The 15,035-nt window shown below is 42.1% G+C and overlaps 1 protein-coding gene across 2 annotated transcripts in view; it reads left to right on the plus strand.

Annotated features, from left to right (window-relative positions):
* The window catches only part of epb41l5 (erythrocyte membrane protein band 4.1 like 5), a 35,998-nt gene that overhangs the window by 9,417 nt on the left and 11,546 nt on the right, over positions 1 to 15,035 (plus strand). For both annotated transcript variants that reach the window (XM_085434738.1, XM_085434740.1), the window contains exons 3-16: positions 1,297 to 1,401; positions 2,328 to 2,370; positions 2,595 to 2,673; positions 2,809 to 2,853; positions 3,818 to 3,870; positions 6,264 to 6,384; positions 6,690 to 6,777; positions 6,976 to 7,064; positions 7,164 to 7,233; positions 9,239 to 9,408; positions 10,039 to 10,145; positions 11,011 to 11,029; positions 11,782 to 11,827; positions 12,008 to 12,126. In XM_085434738.1, the coding sequence (XP_085290864.1) occupies positions 1,297 to 1,401; positions 2,328 to 2,370; positions 2,595 to 2,673; positions 2,809 to 2,853; positions 3,818 to 3,870; positions 6,264 to 6,384; positions 6,690 to 6,777; positions 6,976 to 7,064; positions 7,164 to 7,233; positions 9,239 to 9,408; positions 10,039 to 10,145; positions 11,011 to 11,029; positions 11,782 to 11,827; positions 12,008 to 12,126 (1,154 nt within the window). The remainder of the gene's footprint in view (positions 1 to 1,296; positions 1,402 to 2,327; positions 2,371 to 2,594; positions 2,674 to 2,808; positions 2,854 to 3,817; positions 3,871 to 6,263; positions 6,385 to 6,689; positions 6,778 to 6,975; positions 7,065 to 7,163; positions 7,234 to 9,238; positions 9,409 to 10,038; positions 10,146 to 11,010; positions 11,030 to 11,781; positions 11,828 to 12,007; positions 12,127 to 15,035) is intronic.

Raw genomic sequence — 15,035 nt, forward strand, 5'->3', positions numbered from 1 at the left:
GAGTATTTAAGAGTAGACTAAATTTACATGCATGCAAACGCCCGAATCGTGTTTTTCTTTCTAAAATAACCCTGTAACCCTTCTACTCATCTTAGATATTGTTTCCTTTTTATGGACACATCGCTCCCCCGGCTGCTTGGTTGGACTCGTACTGCAGTAGTTGATATTGGTTAAAGACTTTTGTTGTCATTAAACAATCTGAGCGTCTCAGAGGGAGAACTGTGTGCTCACAGGGAGGCAGAAAGACTGCAAAGACTCTAACAATGCTACACACACACACACACACACACACACACACACACACACACACACACACACAATGAGTCCTTTGTGCTCCCTCTCCCAGGGTACTGTAGGGGTGCGGTATGCCTCGTCAGCTATGCCAGCTAGCATGGGGCCAGCCCCCTGTGCTGCCCAGGAGCTCTCTTGGGGTGTGTGTGTGTGTGTGTGTGTGTGAGAGAGATCGAGGCAATCCTGCTTAAGCTTTTTACTTAGTTCTTAAACACTTCACCCATTTCTGGAAATAACATTTTGCACATAGTTGTGCCGTTATAGCCTCAGAAAGAATGTCATGTAACTGGTTTGGTTGCATGAAGTGAGATAAATTGGAAACTCTAGGCCTAGTATGTTAGAAACAATGTTACCTGGCACATGGAAAAGTACTGTGGCATCCAGGGAACGTTTTAACTAAAAAGGCTTGTGCTCCAGTAACCGGGGGTGGTGAAACCTGGTAAACAGCTGAAACTGCACCTGTTTGATCAAATAATTCCTACTTTCTTATTATGGACGAACAGACGCTGCCAGCTCGATCAGGCAGTGGTGACCGATTGGTACCGATTTTATAGGCTGATTCTAAACTCCTGAACACTAGAGGACTATGAGAACTGTGGAGCTGCAGATTGATCTCGGATGCACACAAAGCTTCTGTCATGAGATGTGACTGCTCCTCATGGAAATGTGAGACTGAGAGGAGAGCGGTGTATATTTGAGATATTTCCCAGTCCCAACGTGAACGCAGGCAGTGACTGGTACGGCCTCGTCAGAGAGGGCAACACCTATTCAGCTTCTGACAGCTTAACGTTTTCTCTAATCTCTTCCACACAAGTCAGAATGTATTCCAGGGAATTATATTATTTCCCATAAAAAATTTTCCAGAGCTGCAGGCATTGCAAAGACTGATCAAATAATCAGTTTTATCATTTATAAACTTCTTGGAGGCCGAGGCAACCCTAACTTTCATTAATGTGCTGAAACAAGAGCACTGAAGTCTTCTCTTTCATGTGTTTGCCTCTACAGAAAAAAGCCAAAGGCGAGGAGCTGTTTGAACAGATCATGTACCATCTGGACATTGTTGAGAAAGACTACTTTGGAATACGCTTCATGGACTCGGCACAAGTTCCAGTAAGCATGGAGGGTGTCTTGTGACTCTGTACTGGTTGTTTTTTGTTTATTTATTAATAAAAAAATTTAATGCCTGACTAAATCTGCAGACTTCCTGTTAATACTTAAAGTTAACATTTTTCCCCCATTACAGATATTGGATTGATGCATAAAAAGTAAATGTTTACACACTGTTTGTTTACTTTTCTAACTTTTAGCACTTATGTTATGGAGAAATATACATCTTATTGTATTTGTTGGGTAAGGAGTTCATTTTAATTTATGACTGTATTATAGTAAATATCAAAAATTTAAATATCTGTTCTTTATCTGTATGTCGCTGCCGTATAATTCTGTGTCATGCTTTTATTTGATATGATACCAAGTGTCTCTGACAGTCGTGTTTTAGCCACATATCCCACATTACTGCTCTCCCAGGAAAGGTTGAGACACAGACTTTCACTTTCAGGGCTTAAAGGCTCGGTCCACTCTGGGAGTCGGGCTGTCCTCTTACACAAACAGTTTGAAGTCATCGGTCTCTCGGGGACTCTGTTCCTTCACTGGGAAACTCAAAGGCAGGCAAACAGGAGGCAGGTTTAGAGCGCTGGGAGAGGGAGGGCTGCAATAAGGAATGTGGGGGAGAGAGATGAGAGAGTGCTGTTCCTCTGTTATCTATCTCTGTCTCTGACATGGACACAGACGCCTCCCTCTCTCTCTAACATAGTTCATGCCTCGCAGAGCCTGAACTTCTAAGAAGAAACCTCGAAGAACAGCGCACTTATTAACCAATTAACTCAAGTGGTCGCTTTGTATCAGTTGACCACACCAGTGCTTTGTTTCTATGTTCAATAAAGGCGCATGTATAGTAATGTTGCTGTTGGCTTTCATGTTAGTTTTGCTAAACCTTGCTGTGTTGATTTAATTGTTGTTGCTTTGTATTCTTTCAGCATTGGCTCGATGTCACAAAAAGTATCAAGAAACAAGTGAAAAGTGAGTATTGCAGCCCAAACACATTGATCCCTGTGTGAAGAGCATGTTTACGTTTTTGGAAGAGAAACTCACCAGCTGGGATTCTCCAGCCGACATCACAAATGGATTTCTTTGAAATGTTAGAGGCCAATACGACTGTGTTCATGTGAATAACACGAGGCACACATTACACGCTATTGTGTTATTAAATTTCATAAATATCTTTTTTAAATTTTTCCATTTAGTTGGCCCTCCTTACTGCCTTCACATGAGAGTCAAGTTCTACTCCTCAGAGCCGAACAACCTGCACGAGGAGCTCACCAGGTGGGCTTAGACACCCACACCTGCATTTCTTTCCTCTCATTTTAAAATCCCACTGTAGTGAACTTTAAAGGAAGTTTTGCCACGCACCACTCAGAAGGGTGAAATATCTGATAATTTCCTTCTGCTTTCTTTCAGATATCTTTTTGTGTTGCAGCTGAAACAAGACCTCCTCAGTAGCAAGTATGTAACTTCTGTTTCTTGCGCACACTTTTAAGCGTTGACATGTTTTAAGTTGTCAGGTGTTAAGAATGATGCCTGTTCCCATATTTGTTCTTTACATTCTGAGGTTTCTTCTGCTTGTTCAGAGCAGAACATGATCAGCATTTTTCAGCCTCTCTGCTCGAGCTCTCAAAGCATTTTTATACAACATGTCTCATTCACGTGGGAACACTTCCCTGACAGCTGTTAATACAGCTGTGCTGTAACTGTTTGGTAACTAAACAATCCTGCACTGTAGCCTTTGAATTTAAGTAAGAAGCTTTATTAGTTACCAAGGCGTGGACAGCTTTTCAGTCAGGAATGAAAGTTGGAACGTTTGGCTTACTGAAAGGACACGGAGACATTTACATAGGACTTAGCTGCATTTATTTAAAGGTCAAACTACGTTAGGTTTTTACTTCTGCTTCAAAAAAACGCTCAGTGTGCTCTGCAGACTGTCCTCAGTCATAGTTTCTAAACTCTGACTAGTTAAAATGAACTTGTCCTGCTCAGATGTGATCCTTTTATAAATGTTGAGTTTGCAGTTTTTACCTTGTAAGCTTAACGTTGGGTTACCGAGGAGTTTGTTATTAACAACAGCTCGTCAAACAAGTAAATTCACTGAGTAAGAGAGATGTTGGCAGCGTGGGGGGAACGTCTACAAATCTCTATAGTTTACACAGATCTGAGGAGACACTCGACTGTTGAACTCTGGCTAATGTGTTTAAATGTGAATCCTTTGTGTTGGTTTTCTTTGCCCTCTAACCTTCAGAGCCCTACAGGATTATATATTGACCTGCTGGTCATTGGAGTGTAGATGCCTTCATTCAGTCATTAAATAGAGATTAAAATATGGAATTCTGATTTCCTCTTTATGGAAGGGAACCTGCAGGCTTGAGCTTCATGGGTTTCACTACGATTCATTTTTGCACGTCTGTGTTTTTAGGCTCGAATGTCCGTTTGACACAGCGGTGGAGTTGGCTGCCTTCTCACTACAGGGTAAGCACATCAGTGTTTCACACACAGCTTATGTTTTATGTAGCTGGTGATTGTTCTGGTCTGGAGATTCGGCTTAGAAAGTCAGTGCAGCCAGATCTTACAGCAGCTGGAGAACTTTAGTCCATGCAAACTAAACGAGGCTGCAGAGCTGTAGCCTCAAATGCTAACTTGGTGTTCTTGGTGAGGTTGTGTGCCAACGAGGCTCTCACATCACAGATGCGTATCTGGAACCAGTCATGGCAGTCTTTGACTTACACTCTGAGCTCCTACCTTCACACACCTGCAGTAGCTGTTTCATAAGTCCAGTGTTTACCTGCAATGAGCCATTTCAGAGGTGCTGCAGAGGAGCAAAGACTGAGTCGCTGGAGACATTTATGGAATGGGCTTGCGTGCACCAACCCTTGTGTGCTCACACTTACACATGGTCATTGTGGGTAAATGCCAGCTCATTAGTGCTCGATCCTCTTCTGTGGCCCCCTAATCCAGCACCCTTTCTGCCTTCTCCCTGCCCCTCAGCTGAGCTTTCTAGCTTTATCTTCAACTTTTTCACATTTCTGTTGTTGGTCCACGTTTAGGGATAGGCTAAAGTTATATTTTCTCCCCCTTTATCCCGAGGCTTAGCTCACAGCTGGACTAGCTAAACAATGAAGATCACAAACCTGAGCTGCTTCTGTGTATCCAAACACTGAAGCCGTAATCACGACTCTTTCTTTCCCTTCTCTCAATTTTTCTGTGTGATGGTTTATTTCTTATGCTGGCAGCTGGAAATACCCGTTACCTCATTGGAGACTTTTAGGTGGGTGATTCAGTATAAAACCAGTTAAATCTGAGGAATTCATGCACACAGTAGTGTTCAGAAGTCTCGAGCAACCCCTCATTTCTTTATGTTTTGCTTCCATGGAGCCAGACTTTCCTGTAATTTTCAAAGTGCTCTTTCTTTGGACGATGGCTGCTTTTTCCTCTCGCTTTCAGTCCAATCCTTGTACCCGACCGTTTTCAGGGAAATGCTTTTGTTTAAGCCGCGTAACTGACCTCTAAATCATCCAGGCACTCAAAGACCCCTAACTCAGTGTTGTGCCTACACATAAGAGGAAACATAGCAAAGAACCAATTTTAAATTTGATTATTGTCTTTGTTACAAGCAGCCGGCCACAGAAACTCGGCATTTATTCTCTTCCTCAGTTAAGAAAATGGTAAAGATAACACAGACTGGCATAAAACAGTACTTTTGCACCGTCAATGTGATTTCCAGAGAGCTGTTTGCTGAAAACGTGGCAGCAAACAGAAGATGACGTGAACAGTATGTGAAAGTCAAGTTCTTAAGGACACAGGACCTGAGAGATGCATCTGGAGCTTCATCTGATCCATGTACGGAAATGGTTTCAGTGGGCGATCAAGCAATTGTGCAAACTCTCTTCATGCCTTAAATACTGTGTTTCCATGTATGTTTGCACAGTCTATAAATTGTTGTACCCATTTCCTATTTTTCTAGAAAAATATAAAGAACAGATTTATTTTTATTAATTCATTTAATTATTTAATTTTTAACCCTTCTAAGCCCATCGGAGCGTGCACGCTCTTATTTGTGTAACTATTTTTAATTCCCAGTAGAAGTGCAACCACATAAGCTAGCGCTATAATTTCTTTTGCATATGAAACCAGAGGAGTTGCACTTGCATATCATGCAATCAACTTGTCCCAGGTGGCAGTTTCCTTCCACATATGGCTTTCCAAAAATTGTGTAAAAAGTGCTGGCAACAACAAAAACACACTCCACAAACACGCTTTGCCGATCCAATCAGCTGTTCATAGCACTCCCTACGTCGGAATAAATATCAGGGCGAACTATCGCATGTCCGCCATTACCTGCCATAACTGGAAGTGATGTCATTTTTCATGGGAAAGTTTTTTTTTTTTTTTTCCATTACAGGGCCTTTCAAAGGTTAACTGGTGTTTTTGAAAGTCATGCTTGACTTTATGGCTTTTTGTATAGTTTCTGAGAGGCTTAATTCCACTGGTGGAAATAGTTTATTTTGATGAACATGCTATTATTATATTTATTTTGTTTTTCCTGCAGTTTATAAAAATTGGTGTATCTCAAAAATGAAACTATGAAAACACTCAAAATACATTTCCTGTGGCTGGAAACTATTTTGGGCAACTTTTTTGCACTTACAGTTTTGATGGATAAACCTGAAATTTCTGTAACTAGAAATGTGCGTTTACAAAAACATGTTTTTATGTAGTTACTATGGACTTCATGTATACATATTATTAAAATTTGGGATGTAATGGTTGTATTGATGTATAGCAACTTGAAATGTTTGGTAAAATGCTGAATGGGGGGGGGGTATTCCATCATTAACTGTAAAGATGCGTCTGTGTGTTTGCAGCCGAGTTGGGCGACTGTGATCCATTAGAACACAATTTGGATCTCGTGTCAGAGTTTCGCTTCATGCCTGAGCAGACAGAGGAGATGGAGCTGGCTATATATAACACATGGAAGGAGTGCAGGTAAGTGTTTCGTTGTTACTGAGGTAGTGTGTTTATGAGCACAGGTAGAAAGTCATGTAATGGCCACGCTGCCATATACGCCAAACATCTTAGGACTGCACTTTCATTTTTTTTATTTAATTCGCACAAAGTTGTTTTAAATCACAACCGAAGGTAAAGACCCGACGATTAAAGAGATCCCCAACAACCAGATGAGTCCACAGCTGGTTTGGGGGATGAGGAAGCAAAGGGAAAGCACATGAAGCGGTGGCAGGGAAGGAGGGGAGTGTAGTCTGATGCATGCGTTTCCTCCTCACCTTTTTCAGAGGTCAGACACCAGCCCAGGCTGAGATCAACTACCTGAATAAAGCAAAGTGGCTCGAAATGTACGGGGTGGACATGCATATGGTGAAGGTAAGTGACACGGTCTTTCTGTACCGTTTACACACACATCAAGCACACGTAGGATCCCAAACAGGAAGTGCCCTTGATGAAAGACAGGAAGAGAAAGGAATGTGCATCGCAACATTAGCATATAAGATCATAATGTGAGCTCTTTGATGTGTCTTCTTTCTTCTCCCTTCCTGTCTTTTCATCACTTCTGCCCTGCAGGCTCGAGATGGTAACGAGTACAGCCTGGGCCTGACACCCACTGGAGTTCTGGTGTTTGAAGGACAAACTAAGATCGGCCTTTTCTTCTGGTACGTTTCATTCGGACCTAATTCACTTTTTTTTTTTTTTTTCTTTTCATGCTTTATAGACATAATATTTTGTCCTGCCTTCCTGTGTGACTGTCTTAGGCCCAAGATCACTCGTCTGGATTTCAAGAAGAGCAAACTGACGCTTGTGGTCGTGGAGGATGATGATCAGGTGATCACGAGCGCACACACACGATGCACACATGACGGGCAGCAGACCGTGGAGAATACGGAGTAGACGGGCAGTATCTTCTTAATGTTAATAGAAACAAAGTAAAACCAGGTGTTAAAAAAAAAAAAAAAAAAAAAAAAAGACTAAATTAAATTCAAAATATAGATAAAATGTCTTTAACACCTGCAGTGTGATCACATTATTCAGCACATCAGGTGCGAGCAGGTGTTTTTGTGTGTGCGTTAGGCTGCAAAGTCTCCATTACAGTGGCTGTTCTGAGTTTTTCACTCTGAGTCATAATAAACTCAAATAAAACCGAATTAAAAAAAAAAAACTTTAATGAAACTAAACAGAAGTGAAAAAAAAATCAAAATGAAATAAGAATAAAAGCTAATTTAACAAAATTCAAACCTTGTATTAACTCTAGTTGCTGCACGTTTGCTCCTGTTTGAATGAGCTTTTATCATTTTTCTCAGCTGGTCTGGTTGAAGTAAATTAGAAAATACCAGACACTATAAAAGCTAAACTTTGCAGCTGTAACTCTACACTGTTCGATCTCATGAAACTCACTGAACACATCTAATGTGTCAGCTTCCACAAAGAAACACAAATCAGGATGAATTTCAGCATTTTGAGAAAAGTTCATCTTACAGTGTAAAATCATTTTCTAAGACCTTTCAGAAAATTCCAACAAACAACATTTTTTGTTGTTTCTTATCAAAGAAAAATCCCCCCAAAAAACTTTGTTTGATGTTGTTCCCAATCCATATTATAACAGGGAGGTGTGTGTGTCCGTGTGTGTGTGTGTCCGTGTGTGTGGCCGTGTGTCCGTCCCTCGGGTCTTTGACTGAGGTTAATAAAGGAGCCTGCCCCCTCTGGTATTTCTGGTATGCGCCCCCCAAACCTCCCAACATACACACATTCTCGTTTTGTTGTCTTAGCAAGGACATGTAATTGACATAATGCAATGCCTGACCCTAAACCTAATCGTAACCCTGACATTAAAACCACATTTTGAGCATCAAAAAGCTTGTGAGGATCAGCGTGTGTGTCCTCACAAGTATAGTGGAATGCCAGTTTCTGGTCCTTATAAAGACGTCTAAACAGGTACACACACAGTTTTCACCTCCTAACTCTGTCCTTTAACAAATGTATGCTGTAGTAATGTGATGCGCACACACACACACACACACTTTGACAGTAAACCCGTCTGCTCGGGTGGAGGAAGTGAAGCAGTCACTTCCCCTCATCTGTCACTCTAAATTTCAGACCATTTTTTTTCTAACAGCTGGCCAGTCTGTTAACTCACGTGACTGTTTTTTGCTGAAACCCCTGTTGTGTAAAGGATGTTGTGTTTTTCCCCCTTGGAGTGGGAGGTTGGGGTGTAGCTTCATGCATGTGTGAAATACCAGAAGTACACCTGAGAATAGATGGAAATGCAGGAACAGTGTGACTGGCACTGGACCGGCTCCAGGTCTTGTAACTGGCTGCAGTGCCAGGCGGGCTTTCATCCACGCCTCTCTGAGAAATCAAATTAATGAGGCAGCACCTGCGCTGGTGGTACAGCCGTTCATTCCTCGCATATCAGGCCCCTTCAGTAAGGAAAGCTCTGACTGTACTCCATCGCAGACGCAAAAAGCTGGAGGTTCGATGACCAAGCAGTCATTCCTATTACACTTCAGTAAGTCTATGCATGGCTAAAGTACATGCGTAGTTGGGGCATGTAATGCAGACGTGGAAAAAATAATCAAAACTTGTTATGCAGTTTTTCCTGCCCCAACTAGTTTTTCTGGTAAAATGCAGGGATTTTAAACTATACTTAAAATATTAGATTCATCATAAAAATTGTAAATAAAAAATAAAGACATCACTGGCTTGTTTGAGTCCTTTTTACCTGCCAGATCACTGCTGCACTTTCAAGTTCTACTCCAGCTGCAGAAGTTCACAATTTGCTCTGATGTCAAACCGCTTTAATCGAGTCCAACCCTGTCCCGATTCTCCTCAGGGTAAAGAGCAGGAGCACACCTTTGTCTTCAGGATGGACCACCCCAAGGCCTGTAAGCATCTCTGGAAGTGTGCTGTGGAGCACCACGCTTTCTTTAGGCTGAGAGGACCTGTGGAGAAGAACTCTGCACGCTCTGGATTCATACGCATGGGCTCACGCTTCAGATACAGGTGAGAGATGCACAGCCAGGGCTGTGGTTGTTCAGAGTCTTTGTGTGTATGTGGTCTTAGTCAGTTTTACGTAACCTTACATCCCAGATCATAAAAAATATAATTCCCAAGCTTTTTTAAAAAGGAAATCACAGGATAAAATTAGGATTTTAGCTCTGAGAAATATGGTTGTGGTGGGAGACTCAAACGTAAACTGGGGATTGTGGCAGACTGCTCGAGATTAATATGTCACAAATTAGATGTGTGTGTTTGTCATTGTGCGCCAAGAAGACCGTCTCAGATTGACAAACAGTGCTTAATCACTCTCTATACATGCCAAGTAGCCCATGTGTGTACACACAGATACTTGCAGTGGTACTGACAGGCACTCGGTATCAACATGCTGCAGTAGCAAGCTGCTTCCCAACTGTGTGTTTAAACATTACCCAGTTGGATAAGCTCTGCAGTAATGTTGATTTAACACGGGGGTTGAAGGGGTTTGTTGTTAATGAAAGGTTATCGCCTGGATGCTTTCAGGGTTCAGCAGGGGTCATTGCTGCGCCTGTTTTTGCCACAGAGCATCGTTAAGAAAGAAATGTTTGTTGGGAACAGTTTGCAACTGTAAAGAAATTCTTGTGTTTGCACGATCAGCGGCAAGACTGAATACCAGACAACAAAGGCCAGCAAAGCAAGGCGCTCGGCATCATTTGAGAGGAGACCGAGCAGACGCTACTCGAGAAGAACCATGCACAGCAGAGGTGAGCCTGAAACGTGACAGTCAGCATTAACACTCACGGGAACAAATATTCATGGAAGCATGCATCACAACATCAGGGGAAAATATTTTATAGTAGAAAGTATTCTTGTGACGTTTTTCCTGTCAGTTTAACTTCTGAAAATTAAAAACACTGACTGATTGGCCACAAAGGATTTCACCTGTGAGTTGAATGAATAAGAGCTGAAGTAGCTGGGAAGGCTTGCACCTGTGCACACAAGGTCCCCCTATGTGCACTGCGTGCCGAGCCGTGCAGTCAGGAACACTGTACGCTTGGGGCACAAATGAACAGAGCTTTAGAAATCCTCTACTCCTTGTGTAAAAAGCATACGATGACCTGCTTGCCCCACTTAGGCAGAGCTACGAGCACTCCTCATCACCCGAGCAGTGCCCCCTGGATTAGCTATGTGAAGGCTAACGTAGTCTCCAAGATGAGCATCATGCCAGGGGGCCTTTGTGTTGCAGGGTCAGGAAAAACCGGTTCGTACTGGAGGAAGGATGGAAGGAGAGGTCCTTGAAGAAAAGCTGCCCAGAGTACAGAGTAGCTCACCTTTAAGGGGGATCTTACAGAACATAAGTAACCTGCTGTTACCTCACGAGCCCCTCCCTAAACTATAACACAGGCACACCATGCACCAGTGTAAATGCTGGACATAGCCTCGACCCTTCGTGCAGCCTACACTGTAGCTTTACTTGTGTTAAACTCAAAGACGCTTCTGCAAAGAAATGACTTCAGGGTCTAAATGTTGGTTCAGCATGAACAAGAGTAAAAACAGTCACGTCTGCTGTAAACAAACAGCATTATTCATGTGGACACAGTTCTTAATGTGTTTTCTTTGCTTTTCCAGGACCGTTCAACCCACCAGAGTGAGTACAGAGATGTATAAATGTGTTCTTGTACATTTAAGATACTTTATTTGTCTTTTTTGTGACCATTTTCACATTAATTTATGTAAATGTTATGTCTCATTTATTGATTGTACGGGGGCTTTCGTTCTGAACATCCATACTGGGTCACATGATATAAATTTATCCGAGTATTTTCACTGTTTTCGGGTTAATCATCAGGTTGAGCTATGATCTCGATACAGAGCCTTTTGTTACAGGTGTGTGTCTGTGTGTGTGTGTGTGTGTGTGTGGACTAAGACGTGATGTCAGCTGTAGCTTTAAGCTGTCGTGGGAACTGAGCTGCTGAGTCAAAGCATTTATGATAAATGAGACTACATTACAGCTCATTAGACTGCACTCTTTTTTTAAAGCTGTGTCCAAGACTTGCTGTCTTAATTATGTATGAGGGTTTTCAAATTGCCTCAGGGCAGACGTTAAATTAAAACTTTGTCATAATTTAAGACAACTTTTATGTTTTCATTGTTCCAAAATGTGCCGCATGTGTCCTGGCCTGCAGGCTCGAAGCTCCACGAACACTTTGCCACCAATGATGGTCGCTCACCCAAATTTGCAAGACTTGAAAACTTTATTCTTATTTCTTAAATGTTCTTAGCGTTTTTTGTTTTTGTCTGTCATTTCAGTTACTTGCAGTGTAAAACCAAATAACCTGTATTAAGAATGCTTGAGCAGAGCTGTTTGCTCTTCAAATAAAATCTGTTTCTTTCTCTTAGGGCTCTTTCCTCAGGCAACGGAGTCAATTCCAGCAAAGACAGAAAGGTGAGGAGAAAAGCTGCTGTTTAATTTCTCCACTGTTATCTGGGGAAAGAGAAGAGCAGTGAAACACAGCATCAGGTTTAGATGTTATCACTGAGAGAACAAATGAAGTCAGGTTTAATCATCCGTTCAGCCATATCTGTGGATGTGTAGCTTTAACTTGTTTGCTCTGTGCTCCTCCAGGTGACCCCCAGCAGGAGTGCATGGGCAGCCATGCCCGTGGTCAGCCCGGTCGCTGCTTCTGCCTGTGGACCAATTGAGATCGAGGCTCTGCCCAGGAGTCCTGGGGGAGAAAAAAGAAGGTTGGTGCCTGCACATTTAAAGACTCCTCTAGATCTTTAATTTTTTGAGCTCGTCTTTCTCCCTGACGAGCATTTTAGAAAAGTGAATCAGGATTTTAAAGTTGATTCCTTATTTTTGAATGTCGCTGACGACTTACAGCTGCTCATTGCTGTATGAAAGAAAGATGCAGGAAGACACACAGCAAAAAGATTTGGGTTAAAAATAAGGGAAGGCCACCCGATTCCTTTTAAATGTTTTAACTGTTTCCTGATTGTTGATTGGATAAAAAACAGGCCATGATACTGGCCTCATCGTGCTGCGAGTCCCTTTGTGTGAGAATAGTTTTTTCATGTGAGACCGCGAGTATGGAACGACCCCGGAGTGGACAGGACGTGGATATTCAGTTTTTATCTTTCTACTGTATTTTTTTTTAATCCCGTCATTCAGCCTCTGAGTGATGTGTAAATAATTTCAGGCTTTTTTCTGATTTGATCTGTTATTTATGGATTTATTTTGTGCGTGTGTGTGTGACTGAACACAAATGTGCATTTGCATGAATGTATGTAAGCATCCAGCTTTGTTATAAACCTCCCGTGTTTCCTTGTGTGTTCCAGTATGATTATGTACTGAGGATAATTGTCTGGCAGCACGCTGGTAGGTACAGTCAGACTGAACATGCTCTCGCTTTAACCAATCATTCGCTGTGCACTATCGGCTTTGAGACTGCGGCTTTGGAAATGGGTTTTCTTGCACCGAACAGACAGCAATTCGCCGCCTTTTGCTGTTTGTTCCCTTTTGATCAGCATGGAATGCAGCAAATCGGTGCTGGGAATGGTGTTGTGATTTGGCTGCTGTGCGGGAATCGGCGATGTGATTTCAGCTTTGGATCTATTCTCTTTGATACTGTTGGTGCTTTGTAGTGTGTAGGTATCCTTGCTTTTTTTTCTACTGATGTCATTCTGAGCATCCTGTGAACCACCAACCTCATACTGGAAAACTTTAAGGAAAGTATCAGAACCACAGCTGTGCGTGAATCGGTGTTTATTTACAGATCTGTCAGATATATCATATCGTATCCCCAGAAGAGACCTCGGCTTTTATACGAGGATTTCCCAGCATAAACGTGAATGTTTCTGACCCGAACGCGGGTCAGAAACATTCACGCGCTCATTTGGATTTGCAGCTCGGGCTGAAACCATTTCTGCTCAGCTTCCTGTCACGTCTGTGGTGCACTGGCTCATTTTTGTTTTTAGACTTAAACAATAATCCTGGCTCACGTCCTGTGAATGTGGCTTAATGAGTCATTTGTACCCTCGGCTAAAGAGATTCAGAGCAGTTTACCAATTAGTTTACCATTGTGGTAAATGATGCCCAGTAGGAAAAAAACTTAATTGTCCTTTAAATTGACATAAGACGATCTTAAATCAGGCCAAAGCATTTACATGGCCTCAGTCTGCAGACTGCAAATACCTGAAATGAGTTTATGTAATCATTTATTCATTCACTCGATTTTTCATAAAAATCTCAGCATTCCTGCTCTCACACAGATTAAAATGCTGCTGTTACACATTTCCTGTTTTTACCCCTCAGCCATAAAAGGCTGATCGGGTATTGGCGTCACCCACTGGCCGGGCAGCGTGGACGCCCAAGTTTGTGAATGTGATAACTCGAGAATGAGGCGACGTAGGATTGTGATACCGTAAGCCCCTGTACTGAGGGGCTGAGGTAGAGCACCGACTGCCTCCAGTAGTTTTAGAGCTTTTAGGAAAGATTACGTTTACGTCTGATGTTGTTTCAGCGACACGTACGGGCCGGCGATGCTGTGTTCTTGAGGCGATGCTGTCGAGCCTTCAGGGACTTCATTAAAAATGTTTCATCAGCCTAAGATCTTAAACCGAGATGACCTCAGTCTGTTTATAACCGACTGAGTGGACACGAGGAGGATGCTTTGACAGTGACATTGCTACATCACTAATGCTTTCGACTAATCCCCCGTGCTCTTTCCTTTCTCCTCTCCAGCTCTGCTTTCTCTCTCGCTTTGAAATCAATGGGGTTTTGGGTTTTTGCATGGACCCCACCCCACCCCCCATTAACCCGCCTGATAACATGAACAGTCAACAGAGAAATAAGTTGATTTTAAACTGTGATACAGACATTATAGTCTAGATTATATATAACAGGCAGAACTTCTAAAACCAACTTTATTCAGAACAACAACGCACACATAACATCGACGTTCAGCATAAAAACACATAACACATATTATTTGTAAGGATTCGAGTGTTATAAAAATCCCCAAATGCTTTATAGATGCCGACAGTTTCGATATCTTGGGCAGTTTATATGGTGTCATCCAGATTCATTAACATGCATACATACGCTATGATCATCTCTGTGACATGTATATAAAATAAATAAGACTAATCATCAGTGGCAGCAGATTAGAAAAGCCTTGATGTTATGGTGAGAGTGGAAACATTGGGGAGTATTTCAGGCGAGCGTAACAGCAAAAAACAAAGTGAAATTAAAATGTGAGAAATACTAATTTAAAAATAACGACTGAAATTTCTACAAACTTTTAAAAAAAGGCGTTAATGAGCCCACGGTGACATCATCAGTGTCCCATACTGCCATGTGTCTTTAAAGGTTGCCCCCTCCCTGACCCTTATAAGCTGTTTTACTTCTCTGAACGTTATCGTAAGTGTTAGTGGGTCGGTCTCAGCTCAGTCTCTTTGGAAACAATGTAACGATTTAAAAAACATAAAATGAAAAATACAAATCAAATCTGTTGCTAAACACTGCACGCAAAACCTAAAGGTCATTGGAAGTTCACCCACTTATCATCCCGTACCATCAAGTCAGTCCCAGTTTGGACTCAAACTCCCAGGAGACCCGTCGCGGATAAAAGCTTCTGCTCAGGAATATATAA

The sequence above is a fragment of the Copadichromis virginalis genome, linkage group LG16, assembly GCF_057382275.1.
Source record: "Copadichromis virginalis isolate Kocher_CV1m ecotype Utaka linkage group LG16, C_Virginalis_male_GT1.1, whole genome shotgun sequence".
NCBI classification, from domain to species: domain Eukaryota; kingdom Metazoa; phylum Chordata; class Actinopteri; order Cichliformes; family Cichlidae; genus Copadichromis; species Copadichromis virginalis.